A 16,935-nucleotide genomic window follows, 5' to 3' on the forward strand; every position below is an offset into this window, starting at 1 on the left:
TTTCACCATTGCCATGGAAATGACATTACCAGAAGAGCAAACTGAAACGATGGATTAGCTAACATGAAGGACTCCATTCTTTGTCTTAACTCAGTAATACATAGCACATACTTAATATGCATATCTTTGGTCAGACTGTGAATAGTGTTGTATCTTAAACAGCATTAAGCATACTGCATGATAACCTAACCGAGCATGATGTTGTTCAACTTGTTCTTCAGAAACAACACCTATTATGGAAAGAGAGGGATTACATTCTAATGACCCTAACTCAAACAGAATGACCACTTGCAAGTCTTTGTGCTGTAATCATTGATAGGTGATCTGAAACCCTTAAAAAGTATGTCTGCCATGGAAGGATTCAAAGGGGAGTTCTAACAATAGGTACGAGCCGCAGACATCCATTGCCTAGTCTCCCACTATCCCATTTCATGTTTGGATGCAGAGCAATCTTCTTAAATCGGTCAATATGAAGCCCTTTCATCCTCCACACACACATTAACCACACACACGTGCACGAATACACACACGCTGACTCCAGCACACTGACTCGTCAGTGGGTCAGAAGAGGAGGGTTGCCATGGCAGCATATCCCGATCCATGTGCCGCATGATGAGAGGCGTGTTGCTGCACCAGCCTTTCCCTTCCTTTTGCCTGCACTGCTTAGAACACTGTTCAGTGCACGCACACACACACGCACGCACGCACACAAACACACACACACAGTCCATCACCCCTGTACCACCATGTTCCCACATACATTACCTCACCTTGCAGCACAGTGGAAAGAGGGGGGCCATAGATAGCCTAGTACTCAGCCTACTACAGTACTCCCATTCCACATGGTAATGTAAGCTACTCACCCTGTAGGCATCTCCATAATCGATACCTCAGCATGCAGTCAAGCGCTTTATAGCCGTTTCAGTAAACAGGTTAGAATCTGAACCCCCCCCCAAAATTCGGAGTCATTCGTTTTCTGTCTGAGAGTCTAAATAAGCGTTCAGTAATGCTTTGAGTTACTCAACGTCTGCCAGGAAAATACGGTAAATCCCTTGGTTGCGATAAACAGAGAGCATTCTGGGTGGGCCTCATTTAGCGAAGTTCCATGTTTGCATGTCCTTTTTAACGCAGTAGACCATTCGCTCCGTCAAAGAGCGAATGACAAAACAGATTATCCTCCTGTGAAACGATGGGATTGGACATGAGAAAGTAGCTATCGGGCTGAAACAGAGCGCTGATGCCGCCACTCGGTGGGTCTAAGGGTGTAACCGTAGATGACGGGTGAAAAACGAAATTCTACATTTGTGAAAATGGCACTGAATAGTGGGACATTTATCATTTCTCTTTCAGGTATAGCAAATCTAAACTATATTCAGTAATATCGTTATTACAGTATTGTCATTATTACAGTAATGTCATTATTACATTATTACAGTAATATCATTATTACAGTAATATCATTATTACTCCTAACCCAATGTGTGGAATATGATTCAGGGAGACCTGGTTAAAATGGCTGCCAATGTTACAATACGATACTGCTGATGGTCATCCTCCATTATTATGTGGTGTGAAGAGTGTAACTACTGAAAACTACGATTCTGTCATTAGAAAGACATTATGATTCTACCATACAGATTCTAACAGATGGTACATTACCCTCCTTCCTCCAAAATGGGGCCTAGTCAAAATGTTCAGATGGAAACGTATTGTGTAGAACATACATTATTCTCGGCCATGGGGAGTAAGCCATGGAGCCTTTCAGCTCTATGCATCATATTTCTATCTAAACATTTCACCCTCTTCTGAACACACCGCACACCGCACTCAGAGGAATGGCATTGCTCTCTGGGTACCCGGGTTACCCCAGCACACAGTACAGCATAGACTAGCTGTGGATATCACACACAGCCCTACATTACTATGTGTTTTGATGTTGTTAATGTAGCAATATAATCAATAGTCATTAGGCCACCAACAATGGGCTGCAGGTTCAAATCACTCCATAGAATCCAAAACCCCCGGAAGGACCACACACAGTGGCTTGGTCTAAACGTGTTGTAACGAGCCAAGATTAGAGCGTCTGGTTTGATAACACGTATGACAAATTGCCTCAATTAAGTCAACGATTTAACATAACAGCCAACTAGGAATCAGAATACAGAGCCATCTGAATTATAGATGTGGCTATAATATTATACTACAGGACCATTTTAGCTCAACATTCCCATTTTACCCATGGCACTCAAACCTTCCTTCGAATATGCTTGAGTATTCTATGGCTTCCATTCAGATAAAGGAGAATGTATTAGGGATGATGACGAATTAGGTGGAGAAATGCTCCGTCTCCCCACAGTCACACTGGAGCTGGTTGCTATGGAGATGCAGGAGGGGCTTGCAGAAATTATCTATTTTCAAGAGACTGTAGATGCTAATGGTTTCCAATGAGCTGAACTGTGTGTGTGTGTGTGTGTGTGTGTGTGTGTGTGTGTGTGTGTGTGTGTGTGTGTGTGTGTGTGTGTGTGTGTGTGTGTGTGTGTGTGTGTGTGTGTGTGGAGTGCTGTCAGAATCTGGGATTATTTTTACATTGACTGTACGTACAGTAGCTCTCAGATAAAATTAATTAATGGTTACCAACAAGGACAGCATTGTTGCTAAAAATGCAAATGTATTCAGAAGTAAGATGAGATATGTAGTATGGAGGAAACTAGAGCATGAGCCTTCTCTTCCGTTTTTAAGACTTGGATTAGCCTAGCTGCATACCGGTAGTTATTCATACTATAAAACGCTATTATAGATTAGCCCTTTGACAGTCAGTGACATAGCACTATTCCTATGAGAATGAGGGGTTTATCCGAATCACAGACAACACATCTGCACAGTATGTATCATGAAGGCTTTTCAGGCGGTTTTAGCAGTCAAGCACAAGAATGTATCGAAGGACATGCTCCAATTTCAGTGTCTTCAAAAAGTTTTCACACTTCTTGACTTTTTACACATTTTTTGTGTTACAGCTTGAATTTAAAATGGATTAAATTGAGATTTTACACACAGTACTCCATAATGTCAAAGTGGAATTATGCTTTTAGACTTTAAAAATGATTTTATTTTTACAAATGAATAAAAAATGAAAAGCTGAAATGACTTGAGTCAATAAGTATTCAAAGTCTAAATACGTTTAGGTGTAAAGATTTGCTTAACAAGTGACATAATAAGTTGCATGGACCTGTTTAAAATGTTAAAAATTACAAAAGTTATCCTTTTTAGATAATACTATAGCAAATATATTCATGTCACCAAATGTATTGAATGAATTGCAATGAATGTCTACTGTAGCCTCAGCAGCACTCTATAGGGTGCACCATCGTGTAGCTGGAGGACAGCTAGCTTCTGTCCTCCTCTGAGTACATTGACTCAATGCAAAACCTAGGAGGCTCATGGTTCTCATCCCCTTCCATAGACTTACACAATAATTATGACAACTTCTGGAGGACGTCCTCCAACCTATCAGAGCTCTTGCAGCATGAACTGACATGTTGTCCATCCAATCAAAGGATCAGAAAATGAATCTAGTACTGAAAGCATAAGCTACAGCTAACTGTAGCACATAAAATGTGGTGATTCGCTGACTCAAAGAGAGAAAGATACGTTTTCTTCCAAAATGAAAGAGAAGCAAGAGAAAGCTATATTTCGTAGTATATACATTTTTTACTTTCACTTTGCTAGAGTCAATTGCAGCTAGCTAGTTTAGCCTACTCAAACACCAGACTCAAACAGAGAGGGATGCTATGTTAGCTAGCTGGCTATGGCTATCCAACACTGGAACTCTTCCAACTCAAGGTAAGCTTTTGGTTTTAAAAATGTATTGCCACTGGGACCTGCCGGTGTAACTGCTAAACTGCTTGCTGCTGACTGTACACTGTACTGCATGATTGTAGCGGGTTTACTAACATGTTAGTTCTAGTAGCTATGTTGACTATGACATGACAACGATGTAGGTTGTGTGTAGCAGTTAGTGGTCATGATATGAATGTTTGGCTTGGAAAGGTTTTTTCACCTGGTCACAGACAGCTGATGTGTTGTGCACTGAAGTCCACAAGCGAGGGGAAAAGGTGAGAGGCAGAGAGCACGTAGATATACAATGAGCTGTTTGTATGTGGCTGCTATGAAGGTGAACTGTGTTTGCGGGTGATCAGGGTGGCATAGTGGTTAGAGTGTTGGACTAGTAACCGAAAGGTTGCGAGATTGAGTCCCTGAGCTGACAAGGTAAAAATCTGTTGTTCTACCCCTGAACAAGGAATTTAACCCACCGCTCCTAGGCCATCATTAAAAATAAGAATTTGTTCTTAACTGACTGACTTAAATAAAGGTTAAAAAAAATACAATTGTGCTGAAACTGTTGAACTATGTTTCTTAAAATGAAGCAACTGGGATAAACATTGAACTGGGTGAATGAAATATGAAAAACAGTTCAACTGTAATAAAATGCTGTAAAAGAAATAAGGCCATGTTCATAAAAAAATGTATCATCCGCTCTCATCTTAAACGGCACCGACCGCTACTGCATACAATTATCTCTAAAGGTCCCTCAGTCAAGAAGTGAATTTCATACACAGCTTCAACTACAAAGACCATTGAGGTGTTCCAATGCCTCACAAAGAAGGGCACCTATTGGAATATTGTTTTTTTTTTAAATGATATTGAATATCCTTTTGAACATGGTGAAGTTATTGATTACATTTTGGATGGTGTATCAATACACCCAGTCACTACAAAAATACAGGCATCCTTCCCAACTCAGTGACGAAGGAAACCACTTAGGGATTTCAACATGAGGCCAATGGTTACTTTAAAGTAGTTCAAGAGTTTCATGGCTGTGAAAGAAGAAAACTAAGGAAGGAAGGATCAACAATATTGTAGTTACTACACAATACTAATCTAAATGACTGAGTGAAAAGAAGGAATGCTATGCAGAATTTAAAAAAATAAGGCACTAAAGTAAATCTGCAAAACAATTGCAGAAGAAATTAACTTTATGTCCTGAATACAAAGTGTTAAGGTTTGGGGTAATCCAACACAACACATCACTGAGTACCACTCTTCATATTTTCAAGCATGGTGGTGGCTGCATCATGTTATGGGCATGCTTTTCATTGGCAAGGACTAGGGAGTTTTTTAAGATAAAAAGAAACGGAATAGAGCTAAGGACAAGCAGAATCCTAGAGGAAAACCTGGTTCGGTCTGCTTTCTAACAGACACTAGGAGACAAATTCACCTTACAGCAGGGCAACAACTTAAAACTCAAAGTAAATTATACAGTACACTGGAGTTGCTTACCAAGGCAACATTGACTGTTCCTGAGTAGGCAAGTTACAGTTTTTCCTTAAAAAGACTTGAAAATCTATGGCAAAACATGAAAATGGCTATCTAGCAGTGATCAACAACCATCTTAACAGAGCTTGAAGAATGTACAAAAAACAATAGTGTGAAAATATTGTACAATACAGGTGTGCAAAGCTCTTAGAGACTTCCCCAGAAAGAAGTACAACAGTAATCACTGCCACATGTTTGAATCAGGGGTTTGAATACTTGAGATATTTCTGTATTTCATTTTCAATAAATTTGCAAAGATTTCTGAAAACATGTTTTGACTTTGTCATTGTGGGGTATTACGTATGGATTACGTGTGAATTCTTTTTTTTTTAAATAAATAAATGTTAAATTCAGGCTGTAACAACAAAATGTGGAATAAGTCAAGGCACTGTATACATTTTCTCTTAGGGATTTGGTAGTTATACTATCCCTTCATTATATTCTGACAGATAAAATATATTGGGGATCTCGATCCAAGCGTATGGTTATCAAAAAGACGCCAGTAGTCCTGTCTCTGTGTATGGGCTGACCTGGGAACAGGTGGCACACCACAGGAGGTACAGGGTTTCTTATCATGGTCACCTTAAATAGCTCACCTAGGGATTGAGGACACAGGTGGCCTAGTGCTGAGCACTCACTATGAGGCATTTTTACAATCACCAGACATACCATCATACTCTTCATTCTCTTCAATCTCATTCTGCTTCTCACTATGCCTTGTCTACATCTATCACACTTCTCAATATTTACACTGTAGTCTCTCATAGGCAGAGTGGACTGATTACCCAAGCGGGCCAGGCAGTCAGTGCCCCAGAAGCTGCAGAGTAAATCCCAGTAGATGTGGAGCAATGATAAAGTTGCTCACATCACACCAGAGAACTGGCCTGGATTCCCTGCCTCTGCCTCTCCTCTCCCTGCCTACTGACTGTCAACTAGGGAGAGGGAATTAGAAAGAGAAAGAGAGAGGTGGGGGGGCAGAGAGAGAGATTGAGAGAGCAAAAGAGACTGTTAAATGAGTGTTAAATGAGGCATGAATGAGGCATGAAAGGAGAGAATGCTGTGGCTTTGCACCTGGGATCACTTGACACCTTGACCTGGGATCAGACTGATGCCCTACCACAGCATTGATCGGTAGGCTACTGTTACTAATGCGCAGTTAGTTCGTTAGTGAGTTTTAACTGTAAAAAAAAAAAGAAGCCAATGTCATTCTGTACTTCAGTCCTTTCTGCTAAGTTGTTGGTAGCACAAAGTGACTTGCTCAATCCCATTTAGTGGAGAGGCAGGCACTGACTGGAGGGGCTCTGTGTGCGTTTGTGTCAGTTACACCCTCCTCCGTCTCTGCAGTGAGATGTGGGTGTGAATGAATGCCCACTGCTGTCTTTGACACAGCCAGCTCAGCAGGAGGGCTGGTAATGAATGTCATTACTGCACAACTCAGACGTGATCTGCACTCATTTAGATCAATTTAGAGATCCACTTTTGGTTTTGCTGCCATTCGGACATCTTAATTTTCAACAAAATGGAAGACTCTAAGACAGATAAAATCTTGTCTTGTTTCAGCAGATAATTTCCCAAGTTGGAACGGCTAGGAACAGAGACGGAATAGTGAAGCTGCGAGTTTGGAATTATTCTGGACTCTAGACTCTTGTTTAGAGTCTAGTGTTTGCACATGTTTATTCACTAGTTGCCATCAACACACACACACACACACACGCACACACACACACACACACACACACACACACACACACACACACACACACACACACACACACACACACACACACACACACACACACACACACACACACACACACACACACACACACACACACACACACACACACAATGTATTTCACAGGACAATGAGTTTCAGCAGAGGGGGATTCGCATTAGTAGCTAGGTTTCTATCCAATTGGCAACATATTTCCATGCAAATATAAAATAAAATGCATTTCAAAAATATGCACATTTACCCACCAGATATATGTTTCCATCAAATTGACTTGTTGCAAATAAAAGGCTGGGCTGTGTGTGATGACTTAGTGGACATAAAAATAACTTGTACGGTAAATTCCAATGAACCAAATAAAAAATACTAGTTAAATGGGTTTCCATCGCATTTTCAACTCTACTGAAGGTTTTGCCACAAAACATGTTGTATTATATAGCGAATGTGCCCATTCGGATCTTTGCTGTTTCCATCAGGCCTGTCGTGAATTGTATTTATCCGACATATACTTTAATTGCATGACAAGGTTGGATGGAAACCTGATTAGTAAAACCAACTATCGATGCTGAGAATAATACCTGATGATTCACATGCAAGTCGCTACTCATCACAGCTAAACCTTCCAAAAAATCCTATAGGAATCCTGCAGGACTTTGCTGATCCACCTCAGCAGAATCAGTCTGAGATGAAGGCGACATGGTTGCTGCATGAAACATGAATCCATAATAGACCCATTCAGGAACAAGCGAGTTACACTAGACAAGACTGCAGTGCTCCAGACTAACATTTTATCCTGGTGGCACTAACTTTTTAGAAAAGTAAGAAAATTGCAGCATCACATAGTAGAATACATTTGAGTCATCATCTTATTAAGTAATTAAGAATGTTTTATTAAGAATGTAGAAGAAGACTACTGAGATGGTATTTTTATAATATTCTAACATGTCCAAGCAGAATAATGCACTTTACTGTTCAACAAATTCATGGTTTTATTTGCTCTAAAAATAGGACGTTTGGATGTAGATGACGAGGTAGAATGTGCAGCTCGCACCAGTGTAACCAATTCAACATTTTACTCGCACAGCCGAGATAAAGGGTCTCAAAATGTGACTAAATGGTCGCAGTCTGGAGCCCTGGACTGCTGAGGACAGCACTGTGAAAGGGTTACTACAAGCACAGTGCATCCAAATCCATGCTTGATTGATGCTTTTTTTATGACATACCGTAAGTTGTAGGACCAAGTGATAACAGCCATCCGTAGACTCCACAAGGACAATATCAAAGATCATTTTACAGTAGGATGCAAAGTGAGTCTTACTGAAGAACTGGATCCAAAGCTTGCACAAACACCCAGTAGCTCCCCACAACCAGAGTAGAATAACCCTGAGTTGGACAATAGAATAACCACAGGTGTCAAACTCATATCACAGAGGGCTGAGTATCTGCAGATTTTCAATCCTACCTTGTACTTGATTGATCAATTAAGGTCACTGATAAATTAGGAACTCCCCTCACCTGGTTGTCTGGCCACAAAGAAAAGAAAAAAATGGAAATAACAAAAACCAGCAGGCTCTCGGCCTGCCATGGAATGTGTTTGACACCCCTGCTATATCCCCTTACCCATTGGCTAGGTTGTCATCGTCATCCTCTGGCATGCTCTTTCCCAGCAGGTCGCTGTCGCTCAGGTAACCAGACTTGAGGTCAGCATCGTCCACATCCAGCCCTTCGATGAGCTCGATTCGGGAGGAGTGGCTGAGACGGCTGGAGACTCGGGCAGGCATGGTGTGGGCTGTATACTGGGACCCGGCCTTTCCCCCATGGTACACGCCGCTACCCGTGGACGAGGGGGCGTCTCCAGCCTGCAGCCGGGGGCTGGACTGGCCGTGGCGCCAGGAGAGAGGAGACGAGCGATTGGACAGACTGGACATGCTGCGGGCGTTGGTCTCGTCACTGTCATAGCAAACATTACTGCTCTCCAGACAGCTGGGGAGAGAAGAGGAAGAGAGAGTGGTTATAGTATTGTAGAAAGAGAGGACAGAAAGGGAGGTCGGAAAAACTAAGAGTTTGAGGGACATATAGAGAGAGAATTAGAGAAAGAAATTCAATTTCCTGTTTCTCACTCTCTGTCATTGTGCCTTTCAAGAAATCTGTCTTGACATATAGTCTCTGCTGACCCAGATACAGCTGTAACATTCACTCTCAGCCTTCAGCGACTACAACAAAGAATGGGTGGCATCTCAGAACTGAAGGGCATCTCGCTTGCTATAGAATAAGAGCATAGCATCATTGTGTGAACAGAGGAAAGTATTTTGTCCCCTCTCTCCCTTTGACGGGATCGTTCATAACCCTCAGCATTATGTTCACAATATCATTACCAGCTGGGACTTACAGACCCAAGGTAATCAGCACGTAATCACACACCGCCAACATCATTTAAAAAAAATGTTTGCTCAGGCCAGGAGTTTTTCTTGACTACATGACCTGACCAGGGAAAACTCTGGGCCATTGTGTCAGCCAGTGAAAGGTGAACCAATGTGGACTAGAGAGAAGTTCCAGTTTAGACTAGAGAGTTCTTCTAGTCTGTTGTCTAAGTGAGAGGTTAGACTAGAGAGTCGTTCTAAGTTTAGACTAGAGAGTACTTCGAGTCTGTTGTTTAAGTGAGAGGTTAGACTAGAGAGAAGTTCTAGTTTAGACTAGAGAGTAGTTCTAGTCTGTTCTCTAAGTTGGTCAGGTTTTACAATGCCCTCCCGATGGCAAGGAGCTTCTGCTGAGTCTGGCGATTACATAACCAGATGCACCAACCAGCCCAGATGAATAATGCAATGCCTGCCTGAGACCACGTGGGTCTTTTTTCCTTCTGCTATTTCTGTACTTCTATAGATGGATAATTCATCAACAGGGGCTGTTAACTGTTACTGCCTCAGGAATACATTCCGACGCCCACAATGCTTCAGTAGAATGATACATTAGCTCACAGTAGGACGGTACTTCCTTGAGAGTTTTGAAATGTAGTTTAACTTCAATTTGTAAGATAGTTTGAACTCATGGATGTACATCAAACAATCCCATATGTTAGGGTATATGTTTGGGAGTTATGACAGGGAGCTGAACTAGTGACAGAATTACGGCCGGTCAGAGAGCTGTTAAAAAAAACATGCTGTATACGCAGTGAGGTAAAGTCATCCGAAGCTTATGATGTATTAGTAGTACTGTATGTGGATGTTACTTACAGTACCTACAGTCCATTTGTGCTTTAGAGCAGGGCTCTCCAACCATGTTCCTGGAGAGCTACCATCCTAGGTTTTCATTCCAACCCTAATCTAGTGCACCCGATTCTAATTATTAGCTGGTTGATAAGATGAATCAGGTTAGTTACAACTGGGGCTGGAGCGACAGCATACAGTAGGGTAGTTCAGCAGGGTAGTTCTCCAGGAACAGGGTTGGAGAGCCCAGCCCTAGTGCAGGGTTTCCCAAACTCGGTCCTGGGGCCCCCACCCTGAGTGCACATTTTGTTTTGGCCCCTAGCACTACATAGCTGATTCAAATAACCAACTCATCATCAAGCTTTGATTATTTGACTTGGCTGTTGAGTGCTCGGGCCAAAAACCTAAATGTGCACCTGGAGGGGGGGCAGGACTGAGATGCTCTAGAGGTTTGGTGGCCAAGGTCGAAAAGCATGAGTTTTTAGATGGGTGAAGTTGCCGAGGTGTCTGTCAGTCTCCAGAGGCCAGGGCTATGGAAATTCAGAGCTCATATCTGGGATGGAATCCCTTAGGACATGAACACCACACACATCAAAGAGAGACCAAACGGCATAGGGGAACATTGGTAGGCAGAGCACATACTGTTGAGCTGGAGATAAGAAGCAGGCAAAAATGGTAGATACACAGGCTTGGAATGCAGAACAACTTTTTGTTAACGAACTATTCGGTTTCTGCCCAGGTTCTTCAATATTCCGTGGAGTTAGTCTCCGGTGCTTCCTGTTACTGTCCGTGTCTCATCGTGATAGAGGCCGTCCGAAACGAAATACTCGACAAAGGGTTTCCCGGAATGTAATGGTCATGAAACAGAAACAGTCTGTTTCAGAGGGATTGACAGGATATGTTTAACAGGTGGCAAGTTGCCAAGAAGACATAAAGGAGGGCAGTTGTGTAAACATGATTGGGTGTACTCTATCGATCTGTCCATTGTGTTTCGTGAGTGTGTCTGAGTATACTACATTTCTCAAACAAATCCATAGCTTTCTTCTATGTCTACACGTACAGCATCTTGCTGAACCAATGAAACAACATACAGTTGACAGGTAAGGTGTGGGCAGCAAGTAATGTTTGCGCAGATGGAACTTTAAAAGAAAGACAAATACGGAAATAAAAGTATACTCTTGGTTTCGAGAAAGCCCTTTAACGTTGTGCCCCGTTCACACCAGTACGTGGCATCAGAAGCACCCCAGTATTGCCTACCATAATCTATAAACTCAATGTACGGTAATGGACTCACCCATGACTGAGCTGGGCTCCCCGTAGACTGGACATGGTATCTTCCAGGTTCTGTCTGAGGTCAAGGACGTTCTGCACCGTGCGTTTCCTCTGAGACTCTGGGTCTGTGGGGACATCACATCAGTCACTGTGGTCAGACACACAATGCAATCACATATTCCATGTATCACTGTCAGACTGTTGCGTCTTATTCCCTTGAGATATCCCAAAGACTTTCCTCTCTGCAAATAAATATGAAAGTTCCAGTGTGAACACACTGTTGTGACTGTGGACGGGTATTGTGTAGTGACAGGTGTTTTGCTGGTGAGAAGCATCCATGCTGCGTTCACATTGTTAGGAAGACAAATGTGACTCCCTGGGCTCCCTCACCATGGCAACGCTGCTCTAACCCTCCTACAGGATCCTGACGTAGTACAGATCTAACTGTGGAAACACCCCTGTTTTGGATCTTGACGTGGTACAGTCCTAGATGTAAAACACTGATGACAGTGACTGGGACTGTGAGTGGCCACCAGGGGGATGCTTCAGACATTCTATCAAAACTTCAAACTCCATAGCCTTCCAATAGGGAAGACATGCATTCTCCTTGATGTGCGTGCGTGTTCCTACGCACATTTATGCAATTATAGCATAACACAATCACAACATCGCACATACATTCAGTCACCCCCCTCTACCCCTGCACATACTGTATACACACACACACGCTCACAATAATCCATAGTAAATCATAGCAAAACAAAGGGAAATGTCATGATGGATGATGTGAGTCCTACACGGACAGCGGACAAGACATGACCACCCTATCCTAAATCAATAACACGAAGCCACGCTATCTGTCTCATTTGTGAAAATGAATGAATGGATTTCTGTGTGACCATGATGGTGAAGAAGAGAGATGTGGGAAAACAGGAATGCTGTTTTCCACTATACAGCACAATAGCTACAGGTAATAGCTCATAAGAGGTGACAAAAAATTATCATCCACTGCATTAACTGAAGGTGTTGGCTAAGAGTCAAGCATAGCAGAGGAAACCCATCTCAAATAATGGGCCATACTCATTAGTTGTTCGCTGTGAGGCAATCCAAGGGAATAAGACACGTGGAGAGGCTGTAAATTAAACAGTACATTTAAACTGTAAACAGCCTTAAATGAAAATGTATGGCCTTTCGTACCTCTTTCACTATCATGAAAATGTGGATATTGTTAGCTAGATTACTTGTTGGTTATTACTGCATTGTCGGAACTAGAAGCACAAGCATTTCGCAAAACACTCGCAATAACATCTGCTAACCATGTGTATGTGACAAATAACATTTGATTTGATTTGATTTGATATAGAAACATGGCTGTAATGTTAATGTTCTGAGAAGTGCTATTGTAAGCTAAAAGTATGCTCTCGTTCAGCGGCTTTAAAACGTGTGTAATTACACTCTCTAGTCCTTTCAGCATCAGTAGATTGAAAATAAGGACCTCTGCTGCTCACAGTATTTCAAACAGTTTACACTTGAACTCATATCATAATCTGCTTACATCAGCTCAAACTCAATCTCATTCAAAACCCGTCTTTGCCAGAAGCTGAACCATAGCCTTGTCCCAGATCTATTTGTGTTTTTGCCTAATCCATTGTCATTGACAAGCCAAACATGTATAGCATGACAATTCCATAAGGACTTGGTAACAAAGGAGAAACATACTGGCACCCAGGCTAGCTGAGCCATGCACCATTCCTTCATATTTAGCCTACCACCACAGCAGACACACCCTTTAACAAGACTCCTTTAGTTTGACTGAACAGGGAGAGTCATTTATAGCTTAATCCTAGATAAGGCCTGCTGATACAGTATATTGGATCTACACCAATCTATCAAACATATATGTTTCTAACAACGGTGAATATGATCTCAAAGAGAAATCTGGCTACCTTTGAGAAACCTATTTCTAGTTCTGATATCACCGGTCAGTAAGAAGGCAACATCGAAATGTATCGGTCAATTTCCATACGGTGCCATTTGAATGAATATCTTACTAACCATAAAATGTATGCATGTCATCAACCACTTCACAACCTCAGAGCACCACTGGCCTGGAACTACCGTAAGGATGCGGTCTCCAGGATACAGCTACATGGGAAACATCCTTATCTTTGTAGTGGCAACCACCACTACAAAGATATAGACCAAAAAAAACAAAAGCTGAGCCAGCCAGCAGAGCTCATAGCAGACATGCATGCAGGCGCCGCACCACATGTGCTGCTGAGGAAATAGGTCTACATGGTAAAAATGATTGGCAGGTCCCTGGTGCCCTGCACTGAGAAGAGGGACGACGTGCTGTAGTTTGAAAAGGAATCCTCCTCACTCGCAGACAGACAGAATGCTTAAGCAGATCTCAATGGAAAGACCATGGACATTATGAACACTTTCAATCTCAGAAAATGTTTAAATTATACGTTTTGGGGGGGGGCAGAAATAACTGACATGTTTCTATCTGTTGAGCTCTCTTTTTTCTTCACCTTTATTTAACTAGGCAAGTCAGTTAAAGAACAAATTCATATTTTCAATGACGGCCTAGGAACAGTGGGTTAACTGCCTTGTTCAGGGGTAGAACGACAGGTTTTTACCTTGTCAGCTCAGGGATTTGATTTTGCAGCCTTCCATTTACTAGTCCAACATTCTAACCACTAGGCTACCTACCTCTTAGGTCTGACAGACAGGGTAAACTTGTATAGATTAGTTAATCGATACTGATTTGGCCCTTTAAGGTCCAGTCAATAGATTAGTCTTTTCACTGAGAAGACGATAGAATGGCAGTGAAAGGACTATAAATTGTCTCCCACACTAAACACCCCACTTCAACTGTACAAACAGCCCAAAGGGTAGGTGATAACCAAATGGTAGGGTCCAATCTCACAACAGAATGGTGCCTTCTCCCAAACACGAATGAGTGCAAAGGTCGAGAAATCCTACAGCAAGAAAATCCCTTTCATCTATTTAATCTGTGTGGACATGAATAGTTTTCTATTGTTAGTTATATCCAGTAGCATAGGGGAGAGAATGTAAAATATTCTCCTACGGGAGCAGCATGACCAGTGATTCCAGATGAGTTTGCATTTTTACTGCTGAACTTATTTAGGCTGGCCATAACAAAGGGGTTGAATACTTGTTGACTCGAGACATTTCAGCTTTTCATTTTTAATTAATTTGGAAAACTTTGGAAAAACATCATTCCACTTCAACATCATGGGCTATTGTTTGTTCGCCAGTGACAAAAAAAATATATTACATTCAGGCTGTAACACAAAACAATATAGAAAAAGTCAAAGGGTTTGAATCATTTCCGGAGGCACTGTACCTACAGTATTTGCCTGCTACTCTATGGCAGTGTATGCAGCCTATTGTCACAGTCATGGTGGGCTTGCACAGTTCACATCTAATTACTGCAGAAAGACTTGTATGCTGCATCCGCCTCATCTGCTAGTTCTCTTGTCGTCGTCGTAGTAACCCTGAGCTATGCTTTACTTCCCTGCCCTACTCTCCTCGTGGACATGGCTATTGAAGGAATACGCATTCATATTCAATCTGCCATTGAGAACGAGTCAAATTCCATCTCCCTTAGTTGTGTTAACGTGCACTCCTTCTCCACCCCCCCCCCCCATTACACTGTATGGCCATTTTACAATATAGTTGAATATAGACAATTGCCGATTGATATTGAGATTCCCTCCGCATTCTCATCCATTACAGCTGCACTATACTGTACAATAGAGGCTATGTATTGGGTGAACAAAAAGTCTATCTCCAGCTCTGTCTTATGGTGAGAGGGTTAGACTGTGTTGTTCTGGTAGTGGATAGAGGTCGCATTACACAAACTGACTTCATAAATAAGTCTATTATGACATCCAGAGGACAACTGTACCACCGAATCAGAATGAAGTCATAAGATGTGTCCCACAAATAGAGCCTCTATATAGAGGAATAAAAACAGTCTTTTCATTAATGCTGTTGTGAGCAATAAATCAAATTAAAAGTGGGTCACAGCTGCGTTGTGCAGACTATGAATGCAGAAGTATATGAATATGTGTATCAGTCCAATAGATGGGTTAGCTGACATAATCACATTTTTTTTTTTTTTTAACTCAGCAAGTCAGTTAAGAACAAATTCTTATTTATAATGATGGCCTACCCCGGAAAATTGTGTACCGCCCTATGGGACTCCCAATCACGGCCAGATGTGACTAAGCATGGATTTGAACCAGGGACTGTAGTGCCACCTCTTGCACTGAGATGCAGTGCCTTATACCGCTGCACCACTCGGGGAATGCTTCAATGGGGCACAAGTCCGTGTGTTATTTATGTTTTTCATAAAAATTGGAGACTAAATATAGTTAACATGTCAACAATCTTCGAAGCCAACCCGTCTGTTTGGCCCCATAGTTGCACAAGGGTCAGTTTTGTTGCTAAACAACCAACCCGTCTATAAGGATAGCTATTGTACGATACCATGCCGTAGGGAAGGAACATTTACTTAAAGATAGACTGGCACAAAAGCATGTTCCGTAATAAAATACAGTTCTGATCAATGTAACCGCTGCATAATGGAGTACGGTAACCATTTTTGAATAAAACAAAAATACCGACTGTATTATGGCACATAAACAATTGTATAATGAGACAGGAAATCAAGGGAATACAGATATTTTGGCGATTCATTTAAATATGTGATCTTTTTCGTGCCTCCTTTCTTTTCTGAGTGGTGACTTTGTTTACATGATCTAATCAAACATCAACAATTTTTTCTATTCCACGAAGGGGAACACTTACTGGACATAAGTAGACCGTTTTTCATTCTGTCTTGTCATGTAGTTGCCATGTAAATGCGTTTCATCCCCATTGGTATTTACATTTTTATTAACACGCGGGTCAAAACCTTTTAGTCCCATGTCTACGATTTCCGACGATACCCCCATCCTTTTGAAATAACGTTTCACACTTTTCACCGATAGTAAAGTCCAGGAGAAAAGATGGTTTGCACAGGTAATCCTACTGTATATATTGTCAGTTTCTCTTTTGAATGCAATCGGTGAAGTGACAATTAGTTAACAAATGGATTATTCACTTCTCAAATACTGCCAACTGAAAGCTAAACAGAGCTACATTGTCAGGTGGCCGTGGGTTGAGCCTTGGTACTCACAGACAATTAGCTAACTACCGCCTAAATGGGCTGTCTGTCAGGCCTACTGATCGTCAAATGAAAATGACTCCTGCAAACGCGCACATTTATTTGTTGACATTTTGGTCAAGTTTCCCTTTATTGTATATTTGCAGAGGCAATCG

The 16,935-nt window shown here is 41.7% G+C and overlaps 1 protein-coding gene across 13 annotated transcripts in view; it reads right to left on the reverse strand.

Annotated features, from left to right (window-relative positions):
- LOC109890833 (neuron navigator 1) overlaps positions 1-16,935 on the reverse strand; it is a 132,117-nt gene that overhangs the window by 54,530 nt on the left and 60,652 nt on the right. For all 13 annotated transcript variants that reach the window (XM_031824759.1, XM_031824764.1, XM_031824763.1 and 10 more), the window contains 2 exons: positions 11,603-11,705; positions 8,726-9,088 (listed from right to left, as the gene is read on the reverse strand). In XM_031824759.1, coding sequence (XP_031680619.1) covers positions 8,726-9,088; positions 11,603-11,705 — 466 coding nt within the window. The remainder of the gene's footprint in view (positions 1-8,725; positions 9,089-11,602; positions 11,706-16,935) is intronic.

This window comes from Oncorhynchus kisutch, linkage group LG5 (genome assembly GCF_002021735.2).
Source record: "Oncorhynchus kisutch isolate 150728-3 linkage group LG5, Okis_V2, whole genome shotgun sequence".
NCBI classification, from domain to species: domain Eukaryota; kingdom Metazoa; phylum Chordata; class Actinopteri; order Salmoniformes; family Salmonidae; genus Oncorhynchus; species Oncorhynchus kisutch.